Here is a 16,411-nt window from a genome sequence, read left to right as displayed (position 1 = left end):
CAAAAGTGGATCATCTATGTTCATTACTGTTTTAGTATTTTACCTTGTTTAAAAAATTACCCAGATACCTAAAGAAATTCCATCATTTAACTTAACTCAGCAAAACTCTCAAATTTAAAGTTACCCAAAAAGATCTGGGGAAGCTATTTTCAACCACACAAGCCATAAAAACATAATTACTACACCTAAAAACTCTTACCTCATTTCTTTCTTCTAGTCATGTTGTTCCCACATGTTTAGGTCACTCACAAAAACTTCATGAGATATTAGACAATGCCAGCCACCATTTAAATAAATTTTCTTGCTGACAGATTTTGCAATAGAGACAGCATAAATACTGACTAATAAACCCAGGTAGAATAAAAATTCTATTTCTGCATTATAGTCAATGTTGATAATTCTAAGACATGTTTATCTTCATTAAATCAACAAATTAGCTTTTATTTACTAATTATCTGGGAACATGTGAACCCAAGAGACATCTGGGTTAGTTTACTTAATTTATATATGCACTTGTTTTTCTTTAAGCCAATTAAATGGAGCTCTTTACAAATTAATTTTGGCAGTACTACCTGTAAATAGAAAAATACAGACATATGTAGACACACATAAACAGACAAACACAGAGTACTTAAGAGCTTTTGTTTAAAAAAAATAAAAACAGTGGCACTTGGGTGGCTCAGTTGGCTGGGCATCAGCTTTTAGCTCAGGTCATGATTCTGGGGTCCCCAGATCAAGCCTCCACATCAGGCACCCTGCTCAGTGGGGAGTCTGCTTCTCCCTCTCCTGCTCCCCCTGTTTGTGCTGTCAAATAAATAAAAATCTTTTTTAAATAATAAAATAAAAAACCAAAAACCTGAACCTTAACCATGTCTCAAGTACAAAACTCAAAGAATGGCTGCATCCAAGCTGGGTTTCAGGCAGACAGATCAAGGAACAGTGGTGACCTGCTTAGATGGCCGACGTTTGCTTTGCCTTCTATTTGCATGCTGTTAAGAATCCTTCTCAGAGATGTTTTTAAAAAAATCATTTTGTTGTTCAAAAGCTTCTGCATACCGAAGAATGCACCCCATTGTCTCTGAGAGGGTTGGGATCCTCTCTCTATAAGGGTACCCCTTAAGGTGGATTTATCTAAGTCAAAGTTTCCGAGAATGGAAATTCCAAATTATCCAAAAGTTTGCCTATTTTTCCACAAAGGCCAAGAGCCTGGTCCAAGGGCTAGGGCAAACCCATCTTGCCTTTAGATTCCCTAAAGTGTCTTACCTTCAAGGGACCCTGTTTTCTAAGAGCTGCTCTGAAACACCGGGAATCGTGTGTTTCCCCCTTTGGACCAGGACGGGTCAATTACCAAGAAGGTGTAGCGAACCAAAAGAGGGCTAACAGAAACCAAAGAGTGCTCACCAGGTTGGGGTGGGGGGTGCCTTCATAAAAACCAAACCAGATGCCAAATAAAGTCAGACAGCTCAACCAAGGGAGGGAGCTTGAATCTGGGAGGGGATTTACCCAAAGGAAGGAAAAAAGGTGAGTCAGAGAAGCAGGGAGCACAGAGGGCTTGAGTGGGTACCACACACAGTTCGGAGGCTTGTTACTTCCGCAGGCGTTCATCTCCTACAGATCCCACTTCTGAGCACCAAGTAACATGAACTTTATAAATAAAATAGCAAGTTATTTTACCAGTAAAATGAGTTTCTTCAGGAATAGCTGAGGAATGGCAATTCAGAACACGCAAGCAAACCATAGGCAGAGTCTGCAGAAGAACGGGAAAAAAAACCTTACTTTATAGAGAAAAAGGAGGAAGTTGGGAGGGGCTGCTTTGAATGAAATTTAGGGTGCTGATGGTTACTTACTGTCTTAGTTTCTCATTGGCTAAGTTGTTGCTGAGCTAGAAAATCTTCCTTCCCCTGCCGGAGCAATCAAGTGAACTTTTTCTGTTATAGGAATGAAGTAAGCTGTGACAGAAAATTCATGTGTGGGAAAGCTCCCGCGATAGGGCTTCCCAATGCCATTCTAAGTAAGATTTCCCTTTATTAATTTTCACACATCCAACAGGAGCAGACTACACATTCTTCTCAAGCACGCACGGAACATTCTCCAGGATAGATCATACGGTTGGGCCACAAAATAAGTCAAGAAATTTAAGGAGACTGAAATCGTATCAACCACAACCGTATAAAACTAGAAATCAATTATAAGAATAAAGCTGGAAATACACAAATACATAGAAATTAAACAACATGTTCTTGCCCAACAAATGGGTCAAAGAAAGAGAAATAAAAAATCTCTCGAGAGTAGGGGCACCTGGGTGGCTCAGTGGGTTAAGCCGCTGCCTTCGGCTCAGGTCATGATCTCGGGGTCCTGGGATCGAGTCCCGCATCGGGCTCTCTGCTCGGCGGGGAGCCTGCTTCCTTCTCTCTCTCTCTGCCTGCCTCTCAGTGTACTTGTGATTTCTCTCTGTCAAATAAATAAATAAAAAAAAAAATCTTTAAAAAAAAAAAAAAAAAAAAATCTCTCGAGACAAATGAAAAGGGAAATATAATATACCAACCTTTATGGGATGCCGCTAATGCTCCTCTAAGAAAGAAGCTGACAGCAGTAAATACCTACACTAAGAAACGAGAAAGACCGCCTGGGTGGCTCACTGGGTATAAGCCTCTGCCTTCTGCTCCGGTCATGATCTCAGGGTCCTGGGATCGAGCCCCGCATCGGGCTCTCTGCTCAGCAGGGAGCCTGCTTCCCCCTCTCTCTCTGCCTGCTTCTCTGCCTACTTGTGATTTCTGTCAGTCAAATACATAAATAAAATCTTTAGGGGAAAAAAAAAAACCTCAAGGAACTACAACAAGAAAAACTAAGCCCAAAACTAGCAGAAGGAAGGAAATACAAAGATCAGAGCAGAAATAAATGAACTAGAGACTAAAAAAACAGCAGAAAAGATCAATGGAACTAACAGCTTGGTTTGTTTGTTTGTTTTAAAGATTTTATTTATTTATTTGACAGACAGAGATCACAAGTAGGCAGAGAGGCAGGCAGAGAGAGATGGGGAAGCAGGCTCCCTGCCGAGCAGAGAGCCCAATGTGGGGCTCGATCCCAGGACCCTGGGATCATGACCTGAGCCGAAGGCAGAGGCTTTAACCCACTGAGCCACCCAGGCGCCCCAACAGCTTGGTTTTTTGAAAAGATAAACAAAACCTTGGGCTACATTAACCAAGGTGGGGGGGAGGACTCAACTAAAAGTACAAATGATAGAAAACATTACAACTGATACCACACGAGTATTATTATGAGCAATTATACACCAACAAACTAGACGACCTAGCAGAAATGGATAAACTCCTACAAACCTACAACTTATCAAAACTGAACTATGAAAGAAAAGTCTGAAGAGACCAGGACCTCTGGGCAGCTCAGTCGGTTAACCGTCTACCTTCAGCTCAGGTCATGATCCTGGGGTCCTGGGATAGAGGCCCAGGTCCAGCTCCCTGCTTGGCAAGGAGTCTGCCTCTCTCTCTGCCATAGCCCCCCCCCATACCCCCCCGCAGCTCACGCTCATGCTCTCTCTCAGATGAATAAAATCTGTACACACACATACGCACACACAGAAAAGAAAATCTGAAGAGGCCAATTAGTAGTAAGGAGATCAAATCAGTGATCAAAACTCTCCCCCACAAGAAAGCCCGGACTAGATGGGTTCACTGGTGAATCCTACTAAACACTTCCTAAAGAATCAACTCCAGTTCTTCTCAAACTCTTCAAAACAAAACAAAACATCAAATTAAAAATCTTCTGTACAACAAAGGGCACCATCAACAAAGTGAAAAAGCAACCTGTCCAAGTGGAAGAAAAGTATTTGCAAACTATGTATCTGATAAAGGGTTAATATCCAAAATATAGAAAGAACTCATATGACTTAATAGCAAAACACAACACAATTAAAAAAATGGGCAAAGGAACTGAACATTTTTTAAGACTGTTTATTTATTTGCGAGAGAGCATGTGCACAAGCAGGGGGAGGGGTGTATACATCCTGGCTCTGCTACCTGATGGCTGTGAGACCCCGATGGAGCTACGAAACTCCTGTGCCTTGTGTTTCTTCATCTGTAAACTGTAGGCGGTCAGAATACACATGCTTCATACGGATGATGTAAGAATTAAGTGAGTTAATACATATAAAGGTTTAAAATTGTACCTGATACACAGAAAGTGCTCAGTAAATGTTACCTTTTATCATCATCTAAGAAGGGGTTGTGTTCATTCTCAAGAAAAAGATGTGAGAAGTAAAGACCAGAGGGGATACTGTATTATTTCTAACACCTGGGATAGAAAGACCCGTATCCTTATTTTCAGGGACAGATCAGACGGAGAGTGTTGGGGAAGATGAAACTCCTATTGGACAGTGGCTAGCCCAATTCTGAAGAGGAAAGGAACGCAGCTGAAACTTCCAAAATATAGGCCTGGAACTTGACCAAGAGGTTTTCAAATAAATATAACCTATGACAAAAATGGGGAGGAAAAAAAACCCCATTCTAGGGTCATGCAAAGCCTGAAAGGAAAAATTCTAAAGAGGTGTTACTTGACTAGATGATTTCTGGTTTATATACCATGAAACCAAACAAAATTATGAAAAACAAAATCATAGGATTACACATACAATTTTTATTGAAAATTTTGTCTTGTTACAAAGAATTCATAGGCCTTTAGTTATATGGGTAAGATGCTGGACAGCAAACATGGTTACCAAAAGTCATCTGTTTCTTCGTGAGAAAAGCCCGTGAAACTAAATTAGGGAAAGATAAAAACAATTTTAATTTATTAAATTGTCAAGTTTATTCAGGGATCCTTAAAATGTTCACATTCTTTGCAGGGTTTCCATCCTCGTTTAAAAGTTCTCTCAGAAGCAATTTCAAAAATTAAAAAATAAAACAGATTTATCTTTTTGAAGTCCTTAATTTTGATTGTTTCACTAATTTCTCACAGGGAGACTCAAGTATCTGAACGTTCCCCTTGGCCAACACACCGGCAACGTGATTGTTTATGTAGGAACACCACACTGAGGAAACCATACCTTTCGTCTTTGTCGCTAGAAGGCAGCGTGTCCACTTCCGAGGCTTCTCTGCCAACTCTCTTTGAACTCTGACACAAAGAGGGAAAAAGAATTCTGAAATTACTTATGTATCAATCTTATTCAACACTCTGATTTCTCTCAGGACTAATCTGAGAAATAGATGCAATTCAAAAGTCTAAGAAAGAGGTGACTTTCAAACATGAAATTCAGCAAGCACATCAAAAAAACCCCATCTGGGCTTAAGTGGGTACGAGAAGAATAAATGAAACAAGATGGGATTGGGAGGGAAACAAACCATAAGTGACTCTTAATCTCACAAAACAAACTGAGGGTTGCTGGGGGGAGGGGGTTTGGGAGAAGGGGGTGGGATTATGGACATTGGGGAGGGTATGTGCTTTGGTGAGTGCTGTGAAGTGTGTAAACCTGGTGATTCACAGACCTGTACCCCTGGGGATAAAAATATATGTTTATAAAAAATAAAAAATTAAAAAAAAAACAAAAACCCCATCTGGTGCCCATTCTCGACACCCACGGTGAGACAGAAGTAAACCACCAGGGCTTCGGACAGTCCTCAGGCATCCATTGTTCACGAACAGACCTTCATTGTGTTCTTGTTCTTAAAATGACAGACATCCTAAACTTTTATAAAATATGCCAATCTTCACCCAAGCAAAGCAAGGAAATTTTGTCAAGAGTCTCATGTATCAAAAAGACTCAGGGCTCTATCTGAACTGTGGATTTTCTACACTTCCACCTTTCTGGCTCCAATGGAGAAGGCAGATCTGGGTCGTACAGTTTTGGAACAAACCAAAGCATCTTGGCAGCCCCCATCACAGAAGGCCGGTCCACAGCATTAGCACCTTTTCTGCCGTCTCCTGGTCTTGATCCTGCTGAATAATTTTCAGGTATTTCTCCAAAGGATTTTCACCACAAACGGACTGGCCTTTCATTTCCTCAACCCTGATTTCTTTTTCCATTTCAATCTTCAAGGACTCTTCAATCATCCTCTGTGGAATTACAGGTGCCAACACAGGAAATACATAAAAACATTAAAACAACCTATAAGTGTTTAAAAGGACACAGTAATATAATCTTGGTCCTGTAAGTACAACCTGCATACCAAAGAACTGTTTTTTTAGTTGAAGTCACTGCTATCAAAGGGGGGCAAACAGGTCATCTCAATGAAGGAAGGCATTAATTCGCCTCAAGTGTCCTGTGCTTTACGCCAGATGAACCAGGAGTCCAAGGAACATCCATAGGGAAGATCAATTCTGGTAAGACTCAGCAGGTATATGAAGTGGCCAGAGTAACCCATGTGCCTGGGACCAGAAGCAGGACCGAGAAGGCCAGAAGAGAACCAGAGGAAGGAGGAGAGCAGGGATGCCCCTGAAAGCCACTGCTGACCAGCAGTCACCTCCGCAGGGTTACCCTAGTTCCAGCTAGCTGACGTTGAAGGTCTTCTTTAAAACCCATTTAAAAAGGGAAGACCTAGAGCAAAGCCAAGCCCACCTTCTTTACAGCTTGTTTCCAGGACCAGATGAGAATGCTTAAGAATGAGCTTGCAAAAGTCCCCATTACTGCTGAACTCCTAAGGTCTATGTTACACACAGGCTTTCTCAGTGCTCTTGAGCAAAGAAGACCGGGATGCCTACCGCGGGCTTTTAATATTAAATTTAGTAATAACTAAAATTTGTATGGAACCTCAAAAGACCCAAATAGCCAAAGCCATCTTGAAAAAGAACAAAGCTGGAGGTATCACAATGCCAGATTTCAAGATACACTACCAAAGCTATAGTAATCCAAACAGTATGGTACAGGCACAAAAACAGACAGATCCCTGGAAGAGAATAGAGAGCCCAGAAGTACACCCATGCTTATATGGTCAACTGACTACAACAAAGGAGGCAAGAATATATAACAGGGAAAAGACAGTGTCTTCAGTAAGTGATGCTGGGAAAACCGGGCTACTTCCTTAAACAAAAATAAGCTCAAAATGGATGAAAGACCTAAATGTGCAACCCGAAACCACAGAAATCCTACAAGAGAGCACCAGCAGTAACTTCTCTGACATTGGCCTTAGCAACATCTTTCTAGATATGTCTTCTGAGGCAAGGGCAACAAAAGCAAAGGACCCCCCCCCCCAAAACAACAACAACAAAAACCAAACACAAACAAAAACCTACTGGCGCCACATCAAGATAAAAAGCTTCAGCACAGTGAAGGAAACCATCAACAGAACGAAAACAAACAAACTGAATGGGAGAAGATATTTGCAAACGACATATGCAATGAGGGGTTAATACTCAAAATATATAAAAAACTTACACAGCACCAAAAAACCTAAACGATCCAATTAAAAAGCGGGCAGAGGGCCTGAATAGACATTTCTCCGAAGACGACATCCAGATGGCCAACTGACACACGAAGAGATGCCCAACATCATCACCAGGGAAATGCAAATCCAAACCCACAGTGAGCTCTCACCTCACCTGTCAGAACGGCTATAGCCAAAGAAACAATCGACAGCAACTGTTGGTGAGGGTGTGGAGAAAAGAGGAACTCTTGTGTGGCCCTGCTGGTGGGCACGCAAATGGGTGCAGCCGCTGCGGAAACAGTATGGAGGTTCCTCATAATACTGAAAACAGAATTACCCTATGATCCAGTAATTCCACTACTGAATATTTACCCAAAGAAAACGAGAACAGTCATCTGAAAAGACACACGCACCCCGATGTCTACTGCAGCATTAGACACAACGGCCAAGAGAGGGAAGCAGCCCAGTGTCCGCGCATGGGGGTGTGGGTGGAGAGGGGTTGTGCACGCGATGAACCAGTGCTCAGCCACAGAAAGGAAAAGGATGGGGTCTTGCCATCTGTGACAACACGAGGGACCCAGAGACTATTAGGCTGAGTGAAGTAAGTCAGACACAAAGACCATGTGATTTCACTTATGCGTGGAATCTAGAGAACAAAACAAATGAACAAAGAAACAACAAAACACCCAAACTCAAATACAGACAACAAACTGGTGGTTGCCAGGGAGGAGGGGGGTAGGGGGTGGGGGAAATAGATAAAGGGGATTAAGAGGTACAAACTTCCAGTCATAGAAAGCGTAAGTCACGGCAATCTGGAGCACTGCGTAGGGAACGTAGTCAGTAACACTGTAATCATGTAAGGTAGAAGAAATCCCAAACCAAAGTTAGCTGTCACTCTTAAGACTTCGGGACACATGAAGGACTCGTGTCCCTGGGAGCAAAGTACTTACAGGAGGCCCACCGGAGGAAAAGCCGCACAGAGAATTTGTGTGCACTTAGCATTACCCGCTCTTGATCCAGTTTCTCCAGTTCTCTTCGTTCCCTTCCTAAAGCTTCCTGCCGCTCACTCTGCCTTCTCTCTTCTCTCTGCCTGCGTTCTCTCATGTGCTCTGCCCACAGTTTTTCTTCTTCCTTCTGTTCTCCCATTTGTTTCTGATCCACGCCTAACGGGACAGAAAAAAGGGTACGTAGTTTCGGGCATCGGATTTTTCAACTATACACACGGCTGCTTTGCAGGGGCCCTTGCCAAGGCTCAGGAAGACTCTGTGTGGTTTCTCATGGACTCCTGGCCTGCTCCATCTTCAAGCGCCCAAACCCACTCCTAGCCCCGCACCTGCCTTTTACTTTGCCAAGACGAAGACCGGCCACCCTTCACATGAGGACCCTAACCGCCTCCCACGCCCCCCCAGTCACAGCTCCTTATGCTCCTTGCTCACTTCCACTCTTCCCAAGGCAAGCCGTGCCTCTGGTTAGGAGCCTGTCCCCAGCTACAGGACTCTGAGTTAGCCGTTAGCCCCTCTTCTCCTCCCCAGCACCCCCCCAGCTCTCCCCTCGCTCCCGCGCAGGCATCCCATCTCTCCTGCCGCTCTACCCACGCCCCCGCCAGAGTCAGCTCACTGCCACCTCCTCCAGGCTGATCCCCAACCCTTCCCACACCTCCTTCTCCAGGCCCGACCTCTCTGTTTCCTCACGCCCTGGCTTCTAACAGGCTTCCCGCCATCAACACTTGGAGATCCCACAGCCCTGGCTTCCTTCCTGGACTCCTCATTCCTGCGGAGGGTTCCGGAACCACGCTTGATCACAGAGCACGCCTCCTTCATCATGCTTTTCCCGTGCTATGTCCACTCGGCCAGCAGGGCTCACAGGCCCTTCCTCCTGCTGCACTGCGGGGCGCTGCCACCACCTAGTTGGTGCTCTCCACGACGCTGGTCCCTCTGCCTGCAAGCAACCCACCTTCACCACTGTGAGCGCGGGTCACTTCCTGGGTCTGCTCCGCACACTCTCTGCTCTGGGGGAGTCCAAACCCATAGCGGTTCAGGCTGACAATCTGCCTTCTTCTTTCCAGACTTCCTCTATCACCGTAACCTTCACGTTCGAGACCTGCCATCCATGGAGCCGCACGCCCACTGTCCGCTGAGCACAGCCGCGCTGGCCTCATGCCACGCCCTTGCTTTCATGGCCTCCTTAACCGAGGTGCTCCCTCCCTCCCCCACAACCTTACCTGCTACGCAAGCCCCCACTTAGAAGCCACCTCCTGGGTGAGGTCCTCCTTACTCCTAAAGTCGCACCTGGCTCCTCCAGCACCATATGCACACGTACTTTGTACCTGCCTTGTCCCAACCCACAGGCATCGATCTTCTCTACTTGTGTTCCTTCCGGCCAAGGACCGTATTTTCATCGTTTGTTCCCTCAGCTTGCAACACAGGCCCCCATGCCTCACATGCTGAATTCAACCTCAAGTCCACGGATGACTGTGCTGACGTCCTCCAGCCCTGGCCTCTAACCTCAACCTTCCCCAGCAATGCTAAGCAACGGCAAGCGCACAGGTTCACCATGGGACTTCAAACCTCACGGCCATGCCCTGTCCTAAGTCACTAGCAAAAAGTTAGCTTTACTAATAGGACAGAACAACAGAACTCTCTTAATCCTGGTCATGAAATTCTAAGAGCGGAGGAGGTGCCGACCACTTCCCTAAGCAGTGACGCAGCCTCCTGCCTGCTGGGGGGCGAGGGTTACTCCCTGATGGGCCAGGCTCTCACACGGAGCAGCAACCCCAGAATGAGAGTGCTGTTTGCGAGCTAATTTAAACAGATGCAAAGGGCTGCTTCTTCCCTGGGAGGTGCACTTTGTAGCTGCCCAGGCACAATGAAACCATCCTGGACCTGAAGAACAAAGAAAAGAAGCGGTCCCACTGGCACAAAGGTATTGAGCCTGGGGCCTTTGCGTCTCCCTATGCACTCCAGATAAAGAAGTCAAACAACAATGTAAGAGACTTTCTCAATGACTGCAACATAACCACACTACTTAACAGTCATTTAAAAAGCCACTTACTATCCTCTATGCTGTGTGTCAGAAACCGGACACCTGTCTGCTCAGCTGCTTTCCCTTACTCTGCCCTTTTCTTCCCTCCTCACTCAGATCTTGGCCAAACGCCTGCCCATCAGACCTGCATTCGGTGCCACAGTCCCTATCCATATCTATCCCACAGGAGGTCCTCGATGGCCTGACGACTGCCCGACTCTCCTACTAGAAGCTCCAGGAAGCAGGGGCCTAGGCTGGTACACTGCTGTCTGCCCAGCCATGAGGAAACTTCCCAGTAGAGAAAAGGCTGAATGAATCTCTAGCATCATTTACTCTGGAACTGGCAAAAATCAACCCTTTCCAAGTCTCATGCCTCCGTCAGCGACTGCTCACATTCCCAGCCGTGTCTCAAACCAAGAAACTGGTTGTAACAGGCTCTGCGGAGGTTTTAGGGAGGATGATCTCCCCGTGTTTGGAAAGGACCAGTAGCCAGTTTTACTTGAGGCATTTCCTTTCAACTTTGAAGCTTCAACACTTCGGTCCAAGGAGAAAAGGACCTGGCGGTTGGCTGAGCCCTGGAAGCAAAGCCCCAAGCTCCCCACTACACCTTTCCTCCACGCTGGGGAGGGAGTAGGTCAGCTGGAGGGGGCATGAGGAAAGACAGGGGGTGGGTCTGGCAAGACAAACCTCATGGCCAGTTTCCCTGCCACGTCACCAGCTTTTCTGCAGACTGAAATATATCAAGGTTTTGCTTGTCCTACTTTCTTAAGGCACAGTGGAAGAGAAAACAGTATGATTCAGCACTACGAATTCGTTAATCTACTTTGTTCGTTAAAACAGAGGAAAACTTACTCGGGGAATGACAGGACACAGGTCCGGCGGCCGCGGCGGCATCCATGTGAGGCATGTCGCCGGCGGGATGGAGACCATCCGCTTCAAACTGCCTCGCTGCACTCCCTGCATCTACACGAGGTGCAAACAAGCGCCCCGTGAGTCCTCCACAGCGACGGCAGGAGAAAGGAGCATAGCGCAGTGTAGGGAGAACTCACGGTGAAGCGCTCCAGTTTTGGCCCAAGCAACAGGGCCAGCTCTTTGCCTAGAGAACTCTAGAAGTTTGCATTGGAGCCGCCTGACCATGGTACTCACTTCTCCCAGTGTTGTCCTGCTTCAAGAATTAGATTCCTTTATAAAATCTCATTGGTTCCCTAATAGTAAAATCTACCAAGGGAAAGAATTCACCTGGCTTGTGGATAAATCACTTGAATTCTACTTGAGATCAGTGATTTAACAAACTTGGTCACAAGGATTTTGAAAAGCTTACTAAGCCTTATCATTTAAATGTTCAAAACCTGATACTTGCACACCGGCCATGAGGCCATGAAGCAAAATGGCAGGTTACGCAGAAATATAAAGACTGCCAAGCTGGAAAGAACCGCGGGCATGAGCCGTGCTACGGCTCTGTCCCACTTACCCTTCCGCACTGGGCTCTGGGGCATGGTCACAGCCAGGATACCAATTCCAGACTCACAAGCTTATATTATTTTACCTCCATTCTTGAATTTTAAAAACGGGCTTTCTAAATCTTAGGCAGTCAATGGGACCAATAAAAGTAACGGCATACTCATGTTCCATAGAAGGGAAAAAAGAATTCGTAAAATTCACTTTAAATCTGAGGCAATCCCAAACTCGGTAAACTGAGTTAAGGATTCACTTACAGGCTCAGCTCCAACTCTGACATTGTGAGCTACCCTGAAATGCTTAATGGAACTCAGAATGCAGAGCCCTGAAAATCTTCGTGATGTAAAGATGGGGCAATATATCTGTATTTGTGGTTTTATCACAAAACAAAAATGTCATAATCTGTAACTGCTCTGCTCTTCATGACAATGAGTATGTTTCACCAAAATTAAGCTTTCTCCATTTTGAGCTTATAAAAACCAGTACTCATATTAGAACTTACATTCGAAAGAGGATTCAAATTCCTCATTGTCCTTCCGAGGGAGGTTGGCCGGATTTGAAAATTCACTTTTGTCTTGAAGCTCCACTCGTCTTTGACAAAGACTAGAATGGAAGAATAAAAGTCAAGAGCGTCAAGTCGTAGGAATGTAAAACCCAAGAGCACAGGGCAATGAAAACCCTCTGGGACTCGAGAAAATGCTTTCGGAAAGCAGTTGTTCCTGGGCTCTCGGAGAATAAGAGCTAGGCTGCCGGGGAAACCTTCCGCGCACCAGGCGTCCCTCTAAGCTGCTGGCTTGGTGACCCTTCACGGCCACCACATGCCGTGAGACAGGCACTACCACCATTACCACAGTGCTCCTATGATGAGTTAACTTTCTCAAGAACAAGAAAGCATTTTTGAGAAACCCAGATTCTGCACACCCTCAGCACAGATCAGCTGAAGAGGTTATACTACAAGCCCACGTGTGTCAAAGGGCCCTAACTCAGCTTTCTTCCTGGCTTTATTACAACAAAGAATGATATAGAACACCATTACAGGCATTAGGATTTTAACAGGCACATGTGACCGTTTTCAACTCTGCACAGTGTAACGGAGTCCATACACAGAAGACCAGATCGGAGCCCAGAATTAAGGATCCAGCGTCTCCAGCCATGGGGACCAGGCACCTCCCTATGACTCAAATCCCAGACTGGGCAACCCACTGCTCAGCTCCTCAACACACCCACTGCCTCCTGCTTCACCAATCGCACCCCAGGACCCACTGCCTGGAATTTATTTCAATGATCTACAAACTGGAACCTTATGCGATCAGGAACGAGACAAGATGTCTGTCTACTCTTGCCACTTTTATTCAACACAGTACTGAAAGTCCTAGCCACAGCCATCGGACAAGAAATACGAGGCATCCATATTGGAAAGAAAGAACCAAACTGCCACCATCTGCAGATGACATGATTCTAAACATAAAAAATCCTAAAGACTCCACCGAAAAACTATTAAAATGCATGGATTCAGGGAAGTCACGGCTAGAAAATTCATACCCAGAAATGGGCTGCATTTCCACATAATAATAACAAAGTAGCAGAAAGAGAAATTAAGAAATCAATTTCATTTACAATTGCACCAAAAAATAACACCTAGAAATAAACTTAACTAAGGAGGGGTGCCTGGGGTGGCTCAGCGGGTTAAAGCCTCTGCCTTCGACTCAGGTCATGATCTCAGGGTCCTGGGTGGAGCCCCGCATCGGGCTCCCTGGTTCCATCCCCCTCCCTGCCTCTGCCTACCTCTCTGCCTACTTGTGATCTTGGTCTGTCAAATAAATAAATAAGTAAATCTTAAAAAAAAAAAAAAAAAAAAAATTAACTAAGGAGCTGAAAGACCTGTACTCTGAAAGCTGTAAAACACTGATGGAAGAAATTGAAGATGACACAAATGGCAAGATATTCCATGCTCACGGATTGGAAGAAATAATAATGTTAAAATGTCCCTGCTACCCAAAGCAATTGACAAATTCAGTGCAATCAGAGCCAGAACAAATAGTAATACTAAAATGTGTACAGGACCACAAAAGATCCCCAAACAGCCAAAGCAATCTCGAGGAAAAACAAAGCAGGAGGTAGCACAAGCCCAGATTTCAAGATATACTACAAAGCTGTAATAATCACAACAGTATGGTACTGGCACAAAACCAGACACATAGATCAATGGGAACAGAACAGAGAGCCCAGAAAGAAACCCACACTAATACGGTCAATTAACAACAAAGGAGGTAAGAATACACAGTGGGGAAAGGACCGTCTCTCCAACAAATGGTCTTGGGACAACTGGACAGCTACATGCAAAACAACGGAACTAGACCACTTCCTTACACCACACACACAAATCAACTCAAAGGGTTAAAGACCTAAATGGGAGACGTGAACCCATAGAAATCCTAGAGGAGAGCACAAGGCACTAATGTCTCTGACATCAGTCTTAGCAACATTTTCCTAGACAGGTCTCCTGACACAAAGAGAAACAAAACAAAATTAAACTGTTGAGACTACAAAAAATAAACAGCTTTTGGACAGCAAACAGAAAGCATCATAAAACAAAAAGACAACCTACCGAATGGGAGATTTTTGTAAATGATATATCCCAGAAGAGGCTAATATCTAAAATATGTGAAGAACTTACACAACTCAACATCAATAACACAAATAAACTGAGGAATATGGCCAGAGAACCTGAACAGATGTTTTCCCAGAGAAGACCTACAGAAAGCCAACAGACATGTGGAAAGAGGCTCAACATCACTCATCAGGGAAAGGCAAATTAAAGCCACAATGAGGTATCACCTGACACAGGTCAGAATGGCTATAACCAGAAGGACAAGAAGCAGCCGGTGTCGGGGATGATGTGGAGAAGGAACCTTCATGCACTGCTGGTGGGAATGCAAACTGGTGCAGCCACTGTGGACAGTATGAAGGTTCCTCAAAAAATTACAAACAAGGCACCTGGGTGGCTCAATGGGTTAAGCCTCTGCCTTCAGCTCAGGTCATGGTCTCAGGGTCCTGGGATTGAGCCCCGCATCGGGCTCTCTGCTCATACGGGAACCTGCTTCTCCCTCTCTCCCTGCCTGCCTCTCTGCCTACTTGTGCTCTCTCTCTGTCAAATAAATAAATAAAATCTTTAAAAAAGATTAAAAACAGAAATACCATATGATCCAGTAATTTCACTACTGGGTATCCATGCAAAGAAAAGGAACATACTAATCTCAAAAGATACATGTACCCTTATGTTGACAGTAGCATTATTTAAAACAGCCAAGATATGGAAGCAACCCAAGTGTCCACAACTGATGAATGGTAAAGAAAATGTGGTGCATACATAGCTATACCTAATGGGGTATTACTCAGCCATAAAAAAGGATGAGATTTTTTGCTACTTGCAACAACACATGGATAGACCTGAGAGTATTAGGCTAAGCGACATAAATCAGACTGAGACAGACAAATACCATGTAATTTCACTTACATGTAGAGTCTGAAAAACAAACAAACAGAGGCCGCTGGCTGGCTCAGTCAGTTAAGCACCCAACTCTTGATTTCCGCGCAGGCCACGATCTCACAGTTGTGAGACGGAGCCCTACATTGGGCTCCACGCTCAGCGTAGAGTTTGCCTAAGAGTCTCTCTCCCTCTGCCCCCCCAACCACTCACGTGCCCTCTCCCTACAATGAATAAATAAAAACTTTTAAAACATGAATAAACAAAGAAAAAGCAGAATCAGACCTATGAATACAAAACAAAGTGATGGTTGCCAGAGGGAAGGGGGCAGGGGGCTGAGTAAAATGGGTGAAGGGGAGGGGGAGGTACAGGTTTCCATGTATGAAACGAACAAGCCATGGAAACAGAAGGCATAGCACAGGGAATACGGTCAAGGACCGTGCAACAGTGTTGTACAGTGACAGGCCGAGCTCCTAACTGTGGGGAACAGAGTGTAACATGACGAGTCCCCTCACTACACTTTCTACCTGAAATGAATGTAACATTGTCAACTGTGCTCAAGTACAAAAAAAGACTGGAACCTTGTTTGTTTATATTTAAATGCCAAAATATTTTTATATGACTTTTTAGTGATGTGTGAAATTGTTTTAAGTTTAAACTGTATTTGTTTCCACAGATTTGGACCATTTGTTTTATCTCTGTTAACCAGGTTTTTTTTTTTTTTTTTAAAGATTTTATTTATTTGAGAGAGCGACAGTAAGACAGAGCATGAGAGAGGAGAAGGTCAGAGGGAGAAGCAGACTCCCCAAGGAGCTGGGAGCCCGATGCAGGACTCGATCCTGGAAATCTGGGATCATGACCTGAGCCAAAGGCCGTCGCTCAACCAGCTGAGCCACCCAGGCACCCAACTGGGTCCATTCTGAAGTACGAAGCTGTTTACTTATAGCAGAGTGTAGATCCTACATGCCAAGTTTAGCAAACAAATAGAAATTACTTCTTTACTAAAAACAATGCTCCTCCCCCACCCCCGGCCCAGGTAATTTAGATTGCTCTCAAAGATCACACGTCATCT

At 44.8% G+C, this 16,411-nt stretch overlaps 1 protein-coding gene across 11 annotated transcripts in view; it reads right to left on the bottom strand.

Moving 5' to 3' along the window:
• Positions 1-4,630: 4,630 nt before the first annotated feature.
• Positions 4,631-16,411, bottom strand: part of OFD1 (OFD1 centriole and centriolar satellite protein) — a 55,001-nt gene continuing 43,220 nt past the window's right edge. For 10 of the 11 annotated variants that reach the window (XM_059158097.1, XM_059158104.1, XM_059158105.1 and 7 more), the window contains 6 exons: positions 12,355-12,455; positions 11,247-11,357; positions 8,379-8,536; positions 5,920-6,066; positions 5,060-5,127; positions 4,631-4,771 (listed from right to left, as the gene is read on the bottom strand). In XM_059158097.1, coding sequence (XP_059014080.1) covers positions 4,729-4,771; positions 5,060-5,127; positions 5,920-6,066; positions 8,379-8,536; positions 11,247-11,357; positions 12,355-12,455 — 628 coding nt within the window. In that variant the 3' untranslated portion in view covers positions 4,631-4,728. The remainder of the gene's footprint in view (positions 4,772-5,059; positions 5,128-5,919; positions 6,067-8,378; positions 8,537-11,246; positions 11,358-12,354; positions 12,456-16,411) is intronic. The other variant, XM_059158103.1, reaches the window with a different exon arrangement.

Source organism: Mustela lutreola, chromosome X (assembly GCF_030435805.1).
Source record: "Mustela lutreola isolate mMusLut2 chromosome X, mMusLut2.pri, whole genome shotgun sequence".
Taxonomy (NCBI): Eukaryota; Metazoa; Chordata; class Mammalia; order Carnivora; family Mustelidae; genus Mustela; species Mustela lutreola.
This window is presented reverse-complemented; position numbering and strand designations above follow the sequence as displayed.